At 33.5% G+C, this 21,000-nt stretch overlaps 2 protein-coding genes and 1 non-coding gene across 4 annotated transcripts; 2 read left to right on the forward strand and 1 right to left on the reverse strand.

Annotated features, from left to right (window-relative positions):
- Positions 1-1,244: 1,244 nt before the first annotated feature.
- On the reverse strand, positions 1,245-6,036 carry LOC144848593 (alpha-ketoglutarate-dependent dioxygenase alkB homolog 3-like). Its single transcript, XM_078705402.1, has 8 exons — positions 5,952-6,036; positions 5,344-5,617; positions 4,908-4,955; positions 4,464-4,564; positions 4,062-4,153; positions 3,044-3,250; positions 2,286-2,384; positions 1,245-2,181 (listed from the first exon to the last, which is right to left on the reverse strand). Exons 2-8 carry the CDS (start codon positions 5,571-5,573, stop codon positions 2,107-2,109), a joined length of 852 nt encoding a protein of 283 aa, XP_078561528.1. The 5' UTR covers positions 5,574-5,617; positions 5,952-6,036; the 3' UTR covers positions 1,245-2,106.
- Positions 6,037-6,051: 15 nt separating this feature from the next.
- On the forward strand, positions 6,052-8,131 carry LOC144848635 (BLOC-1-related complex subunit 5-like). Of its 2 annotated transcripts, XR_013613894.1 has the most exons (6): positions 6,052-6,144; positions 6,554-6,682; positions 6,815-7,046; positions 7,422-7,521; positions 7,653-7,996; positions 8,030-8,131. XR_013613894.1 is itself a non-coding variant. In XM_078705461.1 (5 exons), the coding sequence occupies exons 2-5, from the start codon at positions 6,580-6,582 to the stop codon at positions 7,881-7,883; spliced, it is 666 nt and encodes a 221-aa protein (XP_078561587.1). In that variant the 5' UTR covers positions 6,052-6,144; positions 6,554-6,579; the 3' UTR covers positions 7,884-8,131. The 2 variants fall into 2 exon arrangements, 1 of the variants encoding a protein (XP_078561587.1); XM_078705461.1 differs by having other exon boundaries at positions 7,653-8,131.
- An 11,139-nt stretch (positions 8,132-19,270) lies between these two features.
- On the forward strand, positions 19,271-19,343 carry Trnad-auc (transfer RNA aspartic acid (anticodon AUC)). Its single transcript has one exon. It is a non-coding gene; the product is annotated as a tRNA-Asp (tRNA).
- Positions 19,344-21,000: the final 1,657 nt, after the last annotated feature.

Genomic DNA, 21,000 nt, shown 5'->3' on the forward strand with positions numbered 1-21,000 from the left:
TTAAAATGTCGACTCTTATAGAGCCACATTAACCAGTTGAATAAAGGGGTCAACATCTGGCCATTTTTGTACTATATAGTACAGGGATTTTTTCGGAAAATTACCAAAATATCCACTATATTGTATTATCATCCATAGTAACTAGTTATGTCAAAGAATGAAAGGTTCGAAATTTGGCCATTTTTTAAAAATGTCCCTGTTCTTTTTCGAAAAATAGACAAAATATCCACTTTTTAATTGACGCAATTTTAAAATTCAATAATTATGCGATAATATTGCCATATATGCATATATATTATGTTATCATCATCTTATAGAGCCATAGTACCTAGTTATGTCAAAAAATAAAAGGTCGAAATTTGGCCATTTTCCGAAAATTTCCCTGTACTATAGTACAGGATTTTTTCGAAAAATGGCCAAAATATCCACTTTATAAAATTCAATAATTATGCGATAATATTGCCATATATGCGTATATATTATGTTATCATCATTTTATAGAGCCATAGTAACTAGTTATGTCAAAAAATAAAAGGTCGAAATTTTGCCATTTTCCGAAAATTTCCCTGTACTATAATACAGGGATTTTTTCGAAAAATGGCCAAAATATCCACTTTTTAAAATTCAAAAATTATGCGATAATATTGCTATATGTGCTCATATATTGTTTTATCATCATCTTATAGAGCCATAGTACCTAGTTATGTCAACAAATAAAAGGTCGAAATTTGGCCATTTTCCGAAAATTTCTCTGTACTATAGTACAAGAATTTTTTCGAAAAATGGCCAAAATATCCACTTTTTAAAATTCAATAATTATGCGATAATATTGCCATATATGCGTATATATTATGTTATCATCATCTTATAGAGCCATAGTAACTAGTTATGTCAAAAAATAAAAGGTCGAAATTTGGCCATTTTCGAAAAATTTCCCTGCACTATAGTACAGGGATTTTTTCGAAAAATGGCCAAAATATCAACTTTATAAAATTCAATAATTATGCGATAATATTGCCATATATGCGTATATATTATGTTATCATCATCTTATAGAGCCATAGTAACTAGTTATGTCAAAAAATAAAAGGTCGAAATTTGGCCATTTTCGAAAAATTTCCCTGCACTATAGTACAGGGATTTTTTCGAAAAATGGCCAAAATATCCACTTTTTAAAATTCAAAAATTATGCGATAATATTGCTATATGTGCTCATATATTGTTTTATCATCATCTTATAGAGCCATAGTAACTAGTTATATCAAAAAATAAAAGGGTCGAAATTTTGCCATTTTCCAAAAATTTCCCTGTACTATAGTACAGGGATTTTTTTCTAAAATGGCCAAAATATCCACTTTTTAAAATTTAATAATTATGTGATAATATTGCTATATATGCTCATATATTGTGTTATCGTCATCTTATAGAGCCATAGTAACTAGTTATGTCAAAAATTATAAGGGTCCAAATTTGGCCATTATTTTGTGTTGTTATCATCTTATGGTTAAGAATTTATTAACATCAATAATTGTTGCAATTTATTAAATAATGTCACCATGGTTATGATCTATCTAATAGAATGTAATTAAAATGGATATAATTATTAAAGATGTATTTTTCCCCTGATAAAATTTGTTGTTGTTGAATATTTATTCACTTTGACCAAAAATTGTATCTAAACAAAATTATTTACCTGGAAAAACTGTAATTTATAGCAGAAAATAGTCAAATTGGCTGCCACTCAATGGGTTTTTGGTTGAATTTAACCGTTTATTTTGTCATTTTATAAAGGAAAACATTTTTTTTCCACTGAAGTGATTAACTTGGTTAAATCTAAAAAATGGCGTAAATGTCTGATTTTATTAATCTTTTTGGGGACAATACATCTTTAATGACATAATATTACAATGCCGTGGTTAATATTAGACCAGAGAGTTGTAATTAGACTATGAATTATGGAGGTAAAAGAATACAACTGCAATATAATAATTGAAATTGTTTGGAAAATAAATAAATATGATTCTTGGTTATTTCATATTATTAATAAATAATGATTTTAATTAAGGCTATTATTATGTTGGTTATGAAGTCCTTAACCTTTGACCTTCATCTTGGATATATTGTCCTGAATGTCAGGTTGATTCTTGCGTTTTTGTCATGATACTCCCTCGGAACTCGGTGCTACGGATAAAAAATAGGTGATTTAAATAGGAATAAATTAATTAATTTTTAAATCTTTAGGCTGAAAATAAACATGTACATAGAACAGTTTAGTTTATTCTTACCTGCCAGTCTTCTTGAACAGATCCTCTCATCAATAACAAGCTACCATTCGTCAAGTTGATTTGCTTCTTGTCGGTAAACTCATAAGTATCTTCAGGACACTGCAATGAAAATAAATTATCACTAATTATACGGAAACTTACTTAAGATAGAGGGCAGTATTTTTATTATTTAACGATAGGTTGTAGTCACTAAAGCTCTGTGCACACTATCAAACGAGTTTGACAAAAAAAGTGTGAATTGCCCAAATATGGTAGTGATATACCCAAATATCTAAATCACATTTTTTTGTCACATAAAGTTTGACTATTGAAGCTGTAATTCTGGAGAAATGAAGGTTTCGAGTTCAAATCTTGATTGGGAGGCTTTTTCTTATTTTTTCTCATTCTGACAGATCTCCTTATCTTTATCGTTTCTAAATTAATTAATGAATTCTCAGTATATCACCGAGCAGTTTAGAATTTATTCTGTGTCGGTTAAGTTATAAATATATATATGACATACTGAACAAAACCATATTTATTACTGTATTTATATTTCAGAAGACATGATTGGTCTCTCAGCAGTGGCGTAACACAGAGGCATGAGGCCCCTGGTTTAGGAAACCTAAGTGGCCCTTCAAGTTGGAGGCCTCATGCATTTTTAGCCTTTTTTAACATATTTTATTGACTGCTCGGGGCCCCATAAGCTCCGGGGCCCTGGGTTTAGCCAGTGAGTGCTCATAGCCGTTACACCACTGACTCAGCAAACATAAACTTACCATAGGATTCTTTCGTAACTGAAAAGCACGCGTTTCTCCAAATGACAGCGATGCTATGATAGGATTTTTACCAAGAGAGTATTCACTATCACTATGCCATGCCACGCCATCATGTCCATTTCGGTACAAATTTCCAAGCATTGAGTTGAATGTTAAGTCACTCTTTTCTGTAATTCTTTTCCTCAAATCATCAAGCACAGGATGCCACTAATTGTGAATAAAAGCAAAGAAAATATATCACAAGAATGAGTAATCCACGAACAGAGAGTGATGCCTGCCCTCATAAGGGCGGATCAGACTAAAGAATATTTAATAGATATTATGTCACATTAAAGATATATTGTCCCTCTAAAAAAATATTTTTTTAAATTTGTTTGTTGAATATGTTATTTTAATGTCACATAATAGTTATTCACTCTCACAAAAAATTGGGTCTGAAAAAAATGTATTTACCTGAGAAAAATGTAATTTAAAGCAAAAAATGGTCAAATTGTCTGGAAGACAATGAGTTTTTTGGTAATTTAACTGTTTATTTTGTCTTTTTATAGGTGAAATAATTTTTTTCCCCCGTTTTTTTTCTTATGGAAGTGAACAACTTCATTAAAACTGCAAAATGGCCTATTCAAAGTCCGATTTTAAAAATCTTTATTTTTCATGATTTTGGGGGACAATACATCTTTAAATAGAATTATGATAATATATTTTGCAATTGTAAACTATTTTATAATACATATTTATTAACAAACTAGTGTACATTCACTTCTACAGAAAATTATTTACCACCATGCTAAATTACTTCACAAAGAAAGGCTGAACAGCAACAACAAAAATCAACCATAATTACTCAGCATGGCCTATTCTTTGCCATTACAGAGTGTACTATGTGTTACAGGGAAAACCGGAGATTACTCATTCTTGTGATATATATTCTTTGATAAAAGGTAATATATAATTAGGAAAAGCAATAAATTCTGATTTTCAATTAAGGTCCGATTGTATTTTATTTGTAGAAACATACCACTTTTGTAGCTTCTTGTGTTACACCTGAATATTTATATTTGATATCCCCATACCAGACTGTTAACCTAGGCTCTTCAAACTCTCTATCATCTATAATTAAAATTTAAAATATAAGAATAATAATAGTTCATTCTTATATAGTGCATATAAGCAAGCTCTCAATGCACTGCACATTATTTACCCCGGTCATTTTTTTGGATCAAACACGTATGGAAACATACTCCCATAATAATGCAGCTAGTAATCAGCGCAAAGTTGTGTCTTGATCTAACCGGTATCCATTTTATACACCTGGGTCGAGAGAGGCAAATGTAAGTAAGTGTCTAGGGATACAAGCAGTGCGATTAGAGTTGATTTAATGCCTGGTTTATATTTCATCATTATTTATCCATTCACTTACCCTTTTTATTAATCTTCTGTGACCATGGCAACTCATCAGATAAACGGTTAAATATGTTGAAAGCCTCATCCTTTTTCAAAAAATCTGGATAATATTCAATTCTAGAAAGTAATGTGAAATGAATTATATAATTGTATAATAATAATTAATTCTAGGCATCATCATTTACGGGATAATGTATACACAAAGTACACAAACTGCTTTTTGCAGACAGAACAGGGAAAATGACTCCTAACTTAAGCTTTGTCTACACTATCAAACTTTATGTGACAACAAAATGTGATGTGCCCATATATGGACATGATGATGTCATATCACTACTATATTTAAGCATATCACTACCATATTTGGGCACATCACACTTTATTTGTCCGACTAGTTTGATAGTGTAGACAGAGCTTGAACTATATTCTGGTACATAATATTAAAGAATAAGAAACTTACACAGCTTCTCCTGTAGGCTCTTCACTGATTACATACTTTCCTTCACCTCTAACAAAATACAAATTGTAACATTATTTTTGGATGAAAGTGTCAACTGTATAAATACTATATACATTTATATATTTTTATTATCCTTTAGTAAAATAGAAGAATAATCTAAAGCTCTGTCTACACTCTCAAACTAGTTTGACAAAAAAAGTGTGATGTGCACATCACAATTTGCTGTCACATGCAATTTTATAGTGTAGACAGAGCTTTAGATTATCGGAAAGTGTTTTCCAAAGGTTGAAACATTCAGTATTATGTAGTGTTATTTATGGTGCAACAGCCTTATAGAAGACTCTTGAAAATAAATGGGTTTTTTTATCAAGCAAAGAAAACAAATTATGATATATTGTCTGACCGTCTTATTACTATTATAGTAGACATTTCTTACTCAATGACATCATATGTTGTAGGCTGCCTTTTATCAAGGTGTTGGTCTGTGAATGTTAGTCGCTCCCCTCCATATGGCATATGTTGTGTTGAAAACCTGCTGCTAAGTGATTCCTGACTGCTAGCCCCTACATTTCTTGGTGGTGGTGGCTTGCCGGGTCTGGCTACACCTCGTCCCCTACCAAAAGAACCACCCTGAAGTCTTTGTTGATGTTGACGTTTATTTGACATACCACCGCACCAGCCACCTATATCACCACTTTAATTAATATAGACTGAAAATAAAAACCAGAATAATTATTTTGCAAGCTAGAATGGAATATTAATTTAATTATTAATATAATATTCCACATGTTCAACCTTTTCCCCTAGGCTTCTCAAAACACTAAGCAGCCACAGTGACACAGTGACCTCCACTCATGGGAGACGATCCCGTCGTCATATTATATCATCTGAGTTAGGCCTAGTAGTAGTAGTACTAGCTAGTAGGTAGGCCTAGCTATCTATGACGTGTACCACACTGTCCGATGGAATAAGTATAGTATTTAACCAAATACAGGGCACACATGTAATTACAATTACTTATCTATGAACAACAACATTAAATACCAGTGTAGTAATTATATTCAAGAACAAAATCAAAACATTTGTTAACTGGGAATTTCCACTGTTTTTTTTCAATTTGTGAGATAACATCCTCTAGAGGGCAGCAACACTAAACTTATGACATAATACAAAACACTGTTTTTGAGCAAACAAAACAAAAACAAGTTCTTTAAAAATAAAGGGATTCCCCTTTAAAGTAAGTAAAGTCATATTGTTGCTGGTCTAGGCCTAGGCCTAATACTACTGTTTCGTACCCACCATGTATTTCGCATGTAGCGTACTAACGAGTAAACTACTACTACTATTACTAGGCCTAGGCTAGGCTGGGCCCTAGCCTACTTTTTTATATATTATACTGAGACCTGCAGGCGTGCCGTCGTGGCGTGGTATCACTAGAACTTCTCTAAGGCTAAACTACCTAGAGGCCTAGACCTCCCTTTATTAGCTAGTAGTATGTGTAGTTAGCTATCATAGCCTCCTACCTATATCAAGCCAATTGTCATTGCCCTTTCTTGTAATTTCATAAGCCTTCCTATTTTTTGTCTTTGAATATTAATATTAATAAATTATGAAAATACGGTGTTTGTTTAATTTCACACTCACAGCTGTCTAATTGTTGGAACATCTCACTATGGGAGCACAGCAGAGCCAAAATCTGCACTCTCTTCCTCCACTCATATCAGAGGATGTTCCTTACACATCATACTCAATTGAAAGACAAAAGACACAGAAAGGTTTGTTTAAAATTTCACCTACTAATGCTACAAACAACTATTTAGTAACTACAATTAACATTATAGATACAGTGTCAAAGTATTAATATATTTATAATTTTTCTGTACAATTTTTAATTGCGATAAATTTAGATTCAAGAGATGCTTCCCAAAGAGTTCAGTCAGCAAGTAAGTCATGTGACGCCACTCCTAAAGCTAGCGACATTGTTGTAGTTGCTGATGGGTCATCTCCAAAACGAGATTCCGGTTTAAATGCTGAACTACAAAAGATGCAAGATATACCAACCTTCTTACCAATTATGAGAGGAACCCTGAATGTACCAAGTATGGAAGATCCTAATGTATTGGATAAATTAGATTCAAGGTACAGTACAGTGGTTATCACAATCTGGGTTGGGTAGTGGTACATTAGTAAGTACTGTATAGATGAAGACAGAAATAATAATTTGATTTTGAGATTAAGAACTCCCCAAAAGAATCAAACCATTGCACAGTAAACAAAATTATTAGTAATCCAACTTAACCAAAATATCACATAATATGAATTTCGTTTTATAAACAAACTACATATAAAATTTATTCTATTCATGTAATGCATAGAATATAACATATTATTTCAATCTATTGAGTGGATTTAAAAGCCTTTAGTACACAAAGTTGAAGACTTGGCTTTAGAGTATGATTGTAAGTAAGCTTTGTTATTAAACGTTATTGTAATTTGTTGGGGTTTTTTTCCTAGTAAACTTTACGCACTTTCATTGCGATATCAAGAGCATTTGAAAGCATGTTCAGAAGCGGTGACCTTTGACCAGAATTCCTTAACACATCGAGTGAAGGAGGTAAGTATGTGTGGACATATTCACCAGTACTCATGGAGGTATAAAACTAGGATTTAGGGTCTCTTGTACCCTTCCCCTCCCCCATCTCCTGCAGAAAAGTTAACACCAATTATTTCTGATATTTTTTTCAGATTGATACAGAAATTATTTCAATAACAAGTACACTATCTGAACGACAGAAAAAATTCGCAAAATATGCCGAACATATACAAAAAATAAACGAGATGTCGTCAACAGTAAAACGTATACAGATGTCTGTTGATCAACTTATACCAACAATGAACATGTTGAATTCAATGCTACCAGAATCTGAGAGATTGGAACAGTTTAAAATGAAGAATGAGCCAACTGAACGAAGGTAGCATAGCACGTGGTGCGGAAGAACATTACATTAGACTTGGCAAGATTGTTTACTTTCCTTGTGTCGTCAGCACCTCTATCATGATTGACTGATATGCCAAATGAAACACTGTGGAAAGACACACATTTTATTGAAAAAAAGACTATCAACTGAGCATCTTGGCCATCTAGAAAGTAAAAATATTATTAATATGAAATACTGTATATTTATGCGTGTCCTCTTTGTTGAATAAATGTATTGAGTAGAGAACATTTCTTGTCATTGTATCACTAAATAAATGCATGTAATTTCAGACATGAGTAGGCTACATATATATAAAAAAAAGTAATAATAATTCAGGTATATTTATTATCCAAAAACAGACGATCAATGATACAAATAGCCAAAAGGCTGAAACCATAACATTTTACATTTAAAAGGTTAAAATTTATATATGCATTATGTGAAAATGTATAGACAATTAAATACAAAAACATATAATAAATATAAGCCTTAAAAATAGCTTTAGTAATATTTACTTTACAATAAAGAATACATAAAAAATGTTTCTTTTATTTTAAATGCCTATTACAACCGTAAAGTAAAGCCCGCCACCTATAATATAGCGAAAAGTTCCTGCGGGAAGACCATCGCATAATAATAAACGGCATTTTAAACTCTTTAATTGTTCATATTATATTCTTATTTTGAGCATGTACGATAATTGTAAAGATTAGTAATTTAGAACTACAATGTGTAAATAAAATCGAAAGAAGATAATGAGCTAAATAGTGGTAAAGATGAACTTTAAACGTCACAAACAAAAAGAAACTATTTAGATCGAAAGAGCAAAAGTTCTAACCAGTGTCTGGCCTCGCTTAATGAGTAACCACCGATGATATCTCATTATTGGTATTCAATTGCCGTGTGTATTGGCATCGCAACTAATAGTTACTGTTCATTGGAAATGGAAAGTTGGAATAGACTTAATGTGGTATAAATGAGGTAGTATTCGGTGGAGTTTGATACCGCAAAACGTGTATGCATCGGACAATTTAGAGATACTGGAGGTTAACAAGATTGTGAAGTGAAAGAAATTACAGAAAAATGTTTACCACATACTCGCAAAATTCATTCGAGACTAACATTAACATATTGAATACATTATTGGTAATTAGCGGTACGATGTATAACTTAGATCGTCCTATTTTATTTTGCTGTATCTCCAGTCATATGTAAATTACAAGAGGTGCCTGTATCATGGAAAGGCCCAGGTTAAAAATTAGTTCAGGATCAATAATACAGGTGTTACATGTAAACATGTGATAATGTATCCTGGGGTTTGCTTGATGCTGGATACATTTAGATACAGTTTACTGGGAATCAGCTATGGAATCAAGTAAAAGGTTAATATTTCCAAATTCGACTAGAAACCAAATAAAACAATGTACCTGAAATAACCTGCGACTTGCAGCCTACTGGGCTGAATTGCGCACAGGTGTGGATGACACATACCACAACTTTCTCCTCCCTAAGGATCCGTCTGTCCACAATGGCAGGGGCTGAATGGACCAGTACACCGGACTAACCCCCTACTCTTCCGAAAGATGTACTGGGTTCTTTGAAGTGCCCAGATGTGTACACTGGACCTCCAGTTTTAAGTCCTTATCCGAGAAGACAAATAATACGTTATGCATAGGCATTCCTAGCAAAATAAAAATCATTCAGGACACAAAAAACAGTGCATTAATGATACCACAACCACAGACAGCAAATAGCGAAAGACATGATATATTGATGTGGTGGCCTTTTGCATTTCCTGGTGATATATAACCGTACACGTCATCAGTTTATATAAGAACCGGACCTCTCTTTACTGTATAGATGTATTATTGAACATCTTCCAAAAATATTCAAACATTTTCCACTTTGTTAAACATAGTTAAATATTTTTAATATAATTAGTTGATATGATCTTGAGTATCTGTTAGAAGGAGACAACGTTTAATTTTTCTCTGTGTGAACATTCCCGCGGCCAATCGCCCTTTTCAAGGACATGCTGAAAACCTAGAGTCCTACTTTTTTTAATAATAGAAATGTTGAGAAATTAAAAGTGCAAAATGTAGATATTACGTAACAAATCCTAGTAAAATGTTGAAATATAATACAACTTCAAAATTTAAATTAGTATACAAGAACTATTTACTTTCAGGATATGATGAACGTTAAATATATATTTCATAATAGAATAGAATAGAAATTGTAGCTTTGTTTTCTTTTATTTATTATTAGTCTATGTTTTTTTTTTCTTTTTCGTATATATCATATCATATCATTTATTTCGCCAATATACAGTACAGTACAAAGTAAGACATAAAAAAACATTACAAAAGTAAATCAATGAGGCCGGATTACCTAAAAGTTATAAATAAAAATAACCGTGGAGAGGCTCTCCACATCGAAATACTTACATAAAAGGAATAACACACACAAAAAAAAACATGAATTCCTATAAAATTTATAGGAAATATATATATGACTCTCCCTCCTCACATGATTACTTCATTGTATTTATTATCCAGTATGTTGTTATATTGTGGAAATAAATTGAAACTGAAATAAATATAATAAAATATTATAAGAAGATAACATAAAGAATAATATCTATTTCGTTATTTAAATTAGCGGATGTGACGTAATTGATGTATGAATCACTGGAAATTAATAACATAATTAATAATAATTGAAAGAGAAACCCACAGTTTGTTGTTTATGGGAAATATGAATTCATCACATTATGTTAGTTAAGGCATAGAGTTAAACAGGAAACTCATTGTAAGTTCGGAGGACGACCAATCAAAGAAGAGTATAAGTGAAGAGTCGAAAGAGTTGAAAGGTCAAATTATGTGTGACATTATGTAAATTATAACATCGATGATTACGAGTAATTTACATACTGTAATAAAAATGGTTTTTAACAAAGAATACTGTAAAGCTCTGTCTACACTATCACGATTCATGTGATGTACCCATATATGGACATGATGATGTCATATCACTACCATATTTAAGCATATCACTACCATATTTATGCACATCACACTTTTTATTGTCAAACTATTTTGATAGTGTAGACAGAGATACATAAGGATGTAGCAACAGGCAGACGGTACGAAGAATAGGAAGAAATTATGCTAAATAAGGACAGGACCAACAGACCAACTGAAAATGTTCATCTCACTGCACAACAAAGGCTGTTTGAAGCTAAAACTCTGTCTACACTATCAAATTTTATGTCAAAAAAAATGTGTTGTGCCCATATATGGACAAGATGATGTCATATCCCTTTTTTAGTAAAACTAGTTTGATAGTGTAGACAAACCTTAAGGTACCTTGAAGCTAAGGTGGTTCCACCTAGTGAGGCGCCTCTGTGTAAAATATTGAATAAAAAAAACAAAGGCTGTGTTTTCTATTTACATAATTATCAATAGGCCTACAATCAGGACCGATCGACAAACAGAACAACCAACAATGTGCACCTAATAGGCTTAAATGTACACCGCTGACTCAACAAAATGTTATTGTACAACGGTAGCAATAGCTGGATTACAAGAAAACGGTCTCTTTGTGTTCTACAACAGAAACACCAATTACAACTTAATTCAAAGATTTACTGATCTAAATGATGACACGTGTAAAACACGAAATAATGTACGAACCACAAAATCACAACCAAAGCAAACCTTGTATCAATAAGAACACGGCTTCAAATAAGATTAGAATCAATTAAATTAGATTGCTGAAAAATTGACCAATTCTAAATTCTATTCAGCACCTTTGTCCTGTCAAAACGACAATGATTGATATAAAATGTGAAAAGAAAATCAAATACTCTTGCTTTTGTTCTACAACTAACCCACACCTGGATTCAATTTCCGTTGAATTTTACTGAGAAAAAGCTCCAATAAAATGGTTAATGAAAAAAAGAATGGCTTTGAGATAAAAAAGAAATCCTTAGGAGGCATAATGAAATGGTGTCTGTGGTAGATAACTGTCAAATCAAGTAACGTTCGAAGATCCCGGTGGTAAACCGAACACATTGTGCCTGCAGTTATACGATTACTGGCAAAAGCTTAGCTAAAGGCAGTGTTCAAACTCATTTTTAACAAGTTTATTAAACATAACCTACATTTGCCATGGAATAATTTTTAAAGCATAAATACCCGTGTGAAGCAGTAGGCCTACTTATTTTTATTATTTTGTTTATTTTATTTCCAAACCCAACAGCAAAAAGAAATTCGCCAATAACAGGAGGGTAAATAGTCCGTATTCAATGAAAAATGGATTTAAGTCACAAGATACGGAACGGAAGACGGTTCCATTTACGACACCGTGTTTTCGTAAAACAAAATCATCAATCAAAACTTATCATTAAAAACTTGGTTCCCACTAGGACGCAACGCAAGGACGTAAGCGCAATGCAAGCGAGTTGACAAATCACAAACGAAAATTCGGATACTAAAGCGTGGTTCCCACTAGAACGCAACGCAGAGACGTATTGAAGCAAAGTGCTGTATTGCATAATCACAAGTGGGAACCGACGACGCAAAAGTGCTGCAAAAATCGCAGGTTTTATTTCACACAGGAGGGGGAAAACACAATGATTGGAAGGGCATTTTCTTACGTTGCGTAGATTGTGTTACGTTGCGTCGCTCGTGAGAACCAAGCTTTACGTCGCGCTTACGTCTTTGTGTTGCGTCCTAGTGTGAACTAAGCTTTATGGCGAGGTACGCAATATAAGTTACAATATATATATTATTGGCTAAATACATTGATGAAGTATGAACTAAGGTACGCAATATACGTTACAAAATAATTTTATTACACTAAATACGTTGATGAAGTATCATAATTAAAATTGATAATTTACCGAAACTAAACATTCAAATCACACATTGCACTTGTCTATTCTAATTACGCGTTTCAAGAGAAGTTGACGGAAGAGCCCTAGGAAAGAAGCACAGTGTATCTCGTATATTTTACTCCACTTAAAAATGAATAATGGAATGCAGTTTTGCATTGTTATGTAGCTTAGCTAGCTATTTACTACTATTAATTTTTAGATTTAGTGACGTCATTAGTATTGTTTTGACATAATTTTAACCATAACAAATGTCAGTTTAAAAAAATATTTTAATATAATACTGTATCAACAAAGGTATCTTTAAAATAATTACAGCTCTCACACAAATTGATAATTAAAATGCGTCAGTCAGTTGAACAGGATGACCGCACCCCATCTCTCTCAAGACCGCATGACGAAGCGAACTTACTTTTTTCAATAGTGCTGTAAATACTCTGAATAAATTAATGAACAATTTCAGACTCTGTAAACCAAGGTAACATTATACCATTAAGAGTACAATTTATTCGAGAAAATGGTATAAGGAGCTAACTAACTAGACAACGACAACGATTAAATGTGGGCCTATTTCTTAAAGTGTTACCGTCGAACGAGATGTGCTGCTAAATTACCTTAATAAAAGGAAACACTAAGTTAAAATAATCACGATTTTGTATTTCTTGGTTTAGACCGCATCCCAAAATAGATCAATGTGATTTGAAAAAGTGTGGAATTGACTCTTTTTTTCGGCAACGCTTATTTTTATTTCAATATGACATGAATACAGAAAAAGTTTACATAATAGACAATAAAGCAACTAGAATCATACTATAAAGGGTGTAGATGGTTATACATCCGAGACGGATCAGTGATTAACAGGTGAAAGTAAGTTCTCTCTAGGCCTATAATTTGTGTGAATTTAGCAGTATAGGATACGTTTTATACGCGTCACACACGCGTTTTCTTTGGTCACTTTTGGCCAATGCCTTTTATTTTGGCGTTGACGTCATTTCACACATGCTGTTTGTCGACAAGTATATGTTGTACCTTTGATAAAGACGATACACAACATCCGGGATACCACGTGGTAAAAAGCAGATGGTCACAGTTGTGTCAAACTTTTTAAACTTGTTACTGTCAAATACGATTCCTAAAGACAATGGTCTAGACCCACGATCTTGTGCCGCGCCTACAAGACTGTGACATTGGCCTACACTTTGCGCAGGAAATCAATTCCAGAGTTCTCTTAACTATCATCTAATACATGCATCGTTTTTTAAAATATCGTAAAATCTATATTTTTTTTCTTGCCCTGTTAATTAATTAATTTCTCGTGATTTGGTTGACGTCATTAAACTAATCTTGCAATCCTTCTGGAAAATAAAAATATCAACATCCTGTGGATGTCTGTCACCAGTGGCCAATGGTGGATATATAAGTAGTAGTAGTGGACATGTCATTAGGTCACATAAAATTCAAATGTACATTGTAACATTTACGCGGAAAGCATTGATAAAAGGACATTCAAAAGAAAAGAAACCATTTATGATGCAGTACAAACCCGGTATTAAGGGACGCCTTTGTGAAACTAAATAAAGTGTCCCCTTAATAGGATGTCTCCTGAATAGTGGTTTGCAGCAGTGTTAAAATATATATATGCCCCTCGTTCATCTCACAGGAAAATGTCCCCTTAATGGAGGTGTCCCAAAAGGATGGGTTCTACTGTATTTTAAATTATAACATTACTTGATAGGCCTAGCTATATCACGTGAAAGCTACCCTGGATAGTCACATGATGAGTTTTAAAAGAACCCAGGCACTTCATGCTGATGCTAAAACGGAACTCGACAGAGGCGTTAGGGCAACGAGTTGACAGAGATAACCACAAATTGAAGGATAATATAATATTCATAATTATCAGATTTAGGTTCTATAATATCAGTACAACGTAAAGCTACTGTAGATAAAGTTTTTTTCTAAGCCTAAATAGGTCGAATCGGCCCATCATATATTATGGAAATAGGTCATTTTATTTCGATCTACCGGTGGGGTGATGGCCCACCCCCTCCTCCTCAATGATCGATACAAACGCCACCATGCTCGTCGTGAAACATTCCGATATTTCCTCTTTCCGCATTATTTCAATCAATCAATCATTTATTAATTTCTATCAATGGTAAACAATACAAAACAATACAAAATGGTAATATATAATAATGAAACAATACCATTTATAGAGGATCTTGCAAGAAATTTCTTGTCATGCAAGACCCATAAACGAAAAGAAAAAATGCATTTATACAGCTACCTTAATTTAACACACACAAAAATGCCACAACATACAATTACTGTAAGTTACCGTATTTTAAATCATTAATTAATTAATGAATTACATTAAGGCTTAGTTAATTTGACTTTATTTAAGGCCAACAACATTAGTATGTACATTATAAATGGTCTGTGATCTGTCAGTCCAAGTTTCGGTATAACTATGTTGAATGTGAAAGTCCACAGTCAGCTGTGACATCCACGTTTCATTTCTCTACCGGCAAAGATAGGTTGATGCTCACGTATAAGCAGTATCTAGGGAACTGGGATAATATTGGGGTCAATCTACCTAATATCGGTATAACTAACGCTGTCAGGTCCCGTATCAACCTACTCGTCTTCAACAATAGGTAAACTCTCAAAGGGCCTAACTCTGGGAGGGAGGGCTGTGAAAATGAATAAGTAGAACAGAGAGTGCCGGAACCAATTTCATGCACAAAATGTAATATATCGTAACAGAACATAGATTTGGGAATCGATAAATTCAAACTTAAGTCAACACATGTGTGAACAACCCTGAGACAGAAAAAGAAAGTTAATTTTATGAAGCGGTAGTGTTGATAGACGAAGGAAGATGAACATACACGGATGATTTGAGCTAACGATGGACAAACACATTCAGTTGGACGGATGTACGTGATATGGAGCATCATCTTCAATTACATTCATGTACTGTTGTCTATTCGCTTGTTATGCTAATTAACATTTAATGAATTACTGATAGTTAAGCTCTTTGGAATGTTCAATAACATTATGAATGTATACAGTTAACGACTACATTGACGTCATGATGTATGACACACTTTTATTTTTTTGTATTTTCTGGGTTTGAATCATAGAATTTGTTTAATGATTGCAATACATTTAATTGGGGCCGTGACAATTCTAATGAATGATTTTAATTTACAAATGTGATTGCACAATTTTATAACGCTGAACTTTATGAAATTTTTCCATAAAATGTCAGATAATGTGCCAGTGACGTCACAAGTTCCTGGACATCCCTCGATATCCAGGGTTTAATTTAATAAAGCATAGAAATAAGTGCAGTAGTTAACTATTTCTTAATAGTGCATGTTTTATGTATTGAATACCATGAACTTGGAATAGATTCTAGATACTGAGTGATGGATGTTCTCGTCCAGGGGTACGAAATAAATTTTGTAGACAGACATCTAACCAGGAACAGTTCGTTAAATATGATATATATTATCAGTTACACTAATAATTCCATGGTCAAAATCATCAGTTCAATTTCTGATTTGATTAACAAAAAGTTCAAGTATGTGGTAGTTGTATTACATTTTTTTATATTTGAAGATCTATATGTGGATATCTGCGAAAAATATGAATGAATTAAGTAGGGATTAAAACGTTTGATTTAATTCTCGAAAATCATACGAAGAAACTAAAACAAACATTACCTAAATCAACAAAATAATATTAGATATTGATAGATGAATTTACCTATATTAAGCCGTAAGGTAGTATTCCCATATCTTGACTAAAAAATGGTAAAGTATTAGGCCTATCCCTAATGGACGTGATGTACAATATCCTCCTCGGCAATAAGCCCATTATAGATTTTTTTTGGGGAATCACCTAAACTAAACTTGAACAATAGAATGACATAACCAAACTACGGCAGGTGAGTTGGTGATGGACAATGCTGATACTCTTGACCTCAGGTGACCGATTCAAATGTTCTTCTATCTGTTCTCAACACCAGCTAACCAATAATCGGAAGTCACGTGATGTTGGAAGCAATCCCTTGTGATGGATGTATACAATTTTCCCACGTGACTCATCATCTATTCTGAACTCGTTTTGTTCTCCAGGTAACTTGACGGTTACATCTAACCATGTTCTCACGTACACCTGAGAGTTAGCTTCCATCATGATGATAATTAGGCGCTACAGGTAGATATGTAGAGAAACTTCCGGCAGACGACTGCCATAAGGAGCGACGTAGCAGGTGGGAGGGATGAGGCAACCGTTAGTGGTGAATGTGCCCGGCTTAAAACATGAAATAAAATGAACACAATGTATTCATTCATCATACGTTGAGTCATTTTTGACACCTGTCATTCCAGCGAACACCTGTGTAAATCGTTATTGTTTTTATTGTATAACGTCGTTTAAAAATTGTTTGTATAAAAAAAAACTACAGATAAAAATTAACCTGAAGTATCAGTTAAACAAGTTGGTTAGTATTATTGTAGTTATATATAATATAAATATGTATCTATAATTATTAGTTACTCTGATGAAGAAATAGTGTTTTCCAAAAGCTTAGAGTTTTTTGCTTATTTTATTTGTATCTATATTGAAATCCAGCCAGCAGCCAGTCACTGATACCTCCTATTGTCATTTCTTTTCACTAATTTAGTGAATAAGACTTCGGATTTATAATTATTTGTAAAGTCAAATAAATGGATTACATCAGGAAGAAGAAAACTTAAATTAATTTTGGTGAACATGGGACCACACTAAGAAGCCTAAATAATTTATTAGGAATTATAATATTATATATTTTCCAAAAGACAGTTAATTTACGTTTAACCATGTGTTACATATCAAAGTTTATAATAATAATAATCTTTATTGGAAACGATACCTTTTTAATCGGACGTGCCAAACGGTGCGTCCAAGAAGAACAAAACAAAACTTTAAAATGACAATAAATATACATATTGGAAAAACGTAGCCTAAAATTTAATAATATATCTCTAGTTTAGTTTGATTTAGCTTATGTTCGAAACATTAAACAAAACTGGATTGGATGAGTCATAACTTCCCATGCTTTACATTATGCCTACCTGACTAACGATTATCCAGGAGTTTTAAAACTACCTGGGAAAATCAAATACCGGTGCTATATAAAATGGATGTATAGTAGATACATTCATTGTTTCATTATTTCCTGCGTTTCTTCCTGTTTCTCTATCTTGTCGCAAAGTGATTTTAAGGAAACAGTTGCGTATATTGGTTTTACTTTCACTTATAAAACCCATAGATTACCTGCGGGTTCACGAGGGGTACTGGAATATACTTTAGCTGCACCAAACTGTGATCAATCTGAGAAGAACACACACACACCAGACAACTAGCAAGTTTCTCTGGTCTAGGCCAATTTCAGTTGCTGACCCAACCTATCCTCGGTACTGTAAATGAGCCTGTATCGTAGACCTTAACCTAACCAGTAACCCTCCCATGACACCACATGTGAAATTTTGACAAATTTTGTGAAGTTTTGAGAATCGGCTGTCAAAATAGCACTTACGAAAATGATTTTGTGGCGTCATCTTACTTACACTTATCAAGTGGCGAATGGGGTAAAAAGTGTATTCACAATTATCAACAACAAAAAATTGAAAATTGTGAGAAGCTCCAGAACGCCATACTGACCACACGGCAATGACCACACGGCAATGACCACGATCTGCAAATCTATTTTCTTTCTAAAAACTACGGTACGCACGTGCAATGGGAACATATGCCTACAAATATAGTGAAATAATCAAGCAATACCGATAATAAAAATGATTGATCTGTCAATTTTCAAACAAGACGCGTCTCTATCACGCTTAGCTACTTAGGGTATTAAGGGTGAGTTTTAATTACAACACAAACCCGTGATTTAGTTGATTGCTGTAGGCCTAATCCCACAGACCTTATCAATAGGGATGGTTTACAAGATAACCTAACTTAGGATGGTTGTGAAAAATGAGTATCATGATTGGTACTTGAACGTGAACCATACGACTTGGTAATTTATTATAATTACACCTGTACTTTTAACCAATCAGCTGCCTTGAATTTTACATTACATTAAAGTTACATCTACAAAAGAAGATAACCTAACTTAAGGTGGTTTTGAACAAGGTCATACATGGCTGCAGTCACGTGCTCAAATTTGAGTTAGTGTTTACTGACCGACCAACCGACCGACCAACATAGTGAGCTGTAGACTAAAAATGAGTATCATGATTGCTTGAATGTGAACCATACTGTACGACTTGGTAATTTATTACAATTACACCTGAACTTTTACCCAATCAGATGCCTTGAATCGCATCGTCAATCATTTTTATGGAAGGCCAACTGTTACAGTGCAACTTTGAATAAGTTACATCTACTAAAGATTATATTAAACGAGTTTGAACAATACCATGAAAGCCCCAGTGGTCTAATGGTTAGGACATCTGCATATCAAGCAGAAGGTTCCGAGTTCGAATCTCGGTTGGGGCGACTTTTTCACATTCTCACAGATTTCCTCATCTTTATCGTTTCACATTAATTAATTAAATGTCAGTATGTCACCGGGCGGTTTAGAATTAAAGTTCTGTGCATGTGATGTTTAAATATTGTTTTAATATACAACGTAGCTGAATCTAAGTACTATAATTTAAACATTTGACTGTCGAAATTCATATTTAAGGAGGTGCCACTGCAAGGTTAGTGATGTTCCCTGAAAGCGTGCCAATCTTATGTATGTCCTTGGGGAAGTCAGTTTTCCACCCATCCCTGTCACATTCCCGTACGTATAAATTAAATATTTTAATAATGACTTGCAATTAGGCCATGGACAAACATTAAACAATGACTACCGCCAACCGTTTTTTTAATTACAACAATTATAATTACGGGGTTTTATAGTCACGCAGGGTGCACGTGATATTTAATCCAAACAAATGACCTTTGACCAGAAGTTTCCCCTTATTGTAAATTTCGTCAAACTTTTAAGGTAATGATTTCGAACCTATACGCTATAATGTGTGGAATTAGAGCGTGTCGTCTGCTTATCTTTGCCGCCACATTTCTTAATGTTCGCTTTGAATTATGGGATAGATTGCGTGCATAATGTAAATCACGTGAAGCTGTGATGTTGGCTGCAGCCACTGCTTGTTAAGAATTGTTCGTAAAATCAATTATTAATATACGCCCTGAAGACAGTTTAAAGGGACTATCCACCGCGTAAACGTGTTAAACCCACCACAACACATAGTTACATATTACAGTGCAAAAAAAGTTAGCAAGAGTAAAGCTATGTGTACACTATCAAACTAGTTTGACACAAAAATTCTGTAGTGATATGCTCAAATATGGTAGTGATATGACATCATCATGTCCATATATGGGCACATCACATTTTTTTTCACATAAAGTTAGATAGTGTAGACAGAGCTTTACGCTCGTTTGCGCTTCTTGTTTCACGGAAACGAAAGAGACCCGTTTCCTTATATTTTGTTCGAAGGTGGGTGACGCAGAACCCATTCGCGACACGTTGTGTTAAACGCATGTACTTGACGCATCCAAGCCTTACGCTAGCATGTTAGGCCTAACTATACACAAATTGAAATTGTATCTTAAATATACTTCTATACGAATCATGGAAAAGTGTAGCAACATTTTTAATCAATACTATACGATGGTCACATTACGTTACGTCACGTTAAAGTTGGACACCATAAGTCACTGAACCATTGGAATGATTGGAATGAACTATTTCTGTAGTCTAAACCTAACATCTATATAATCACAAACATATTTTAATTATAATACTTTTGACGTACTCTTGGCTCATTCTATGTCTACCGTCATCTAGATCGGCAGATGGGCAAAAGATATTGTGTACAATTTACACATAGGCGCATCCAGGAGAGGAGATACATCTGATGCATTTAACATATCATTGATTCGGTTCAAATTTCCATGACACATAATTGTCTCATCACATTAATGTATTTAATTTTAATTTAGGTTACTGTAAATACTAACAAGGTTGGTTTACCACATATTATTCCGGGAATGCTATGACCAACTTTTTAAATATTTCAGCCCACTCTATTAACGCCAATCCCAAGGTCGATAAAGTTTTTAAAAAACATAGAATCTTAAAGAAGAA

This window comes from Antedon bifida, chromosome 1, assembly GCF_963402885.1.
Source record: "Antedon bifida chromosome 1, ecAntBifi1.1, whole genome shotgun sequence".
NCBI lineage: Eukaryota > Metazoa > Echinodermata > Crinoidea > Comatulida > Antedonidae > Antedon > Antedon bifida.

Coding starts and splice junctions, on each gene's coding strand:
- LOC144848593 (XM_078705402.1), bottom strand. CDS start 5,573: ATGTCAAATAAACGTCAACATCAACAAAGACTTCAGGGTGGTTCTTTT. Junction 4,565..4,907: donor GAGCCTACAGGAGAAGCTGT/GTAAGTTTCTTA, acceptor ATTACTTTCTAG/AATTGAATATTATCCAGATT. Junction 2,385..3,043: donor AGTTACGAAAGAATCCTATG/GTAAGTTTATGT, acceptor TTTTCATTGCAG/TGTCCTGAAGATACTTATGA.
- LOC144848635 (XM_078705461.1), top strand. CDS start 6,580: ATGGGAGCACAGCAGAGCCAAAATCTGCACTCTCTTCCTCCACTCATA. Junction 6,683..6,814: donor AAGACAAAAGACACAGAAAG/GTTTGTTTAAAA, acceptor CGATAAATTTAG/ATTCAAGAGATGCTTCCCAA. Junction 7,522..7,652: donor TAACACATCGAGTGAAGGAG/GTAAGTATGTGT, acceptor TATTTTTTTCAG/ATTGATACAGAAATTATTTC.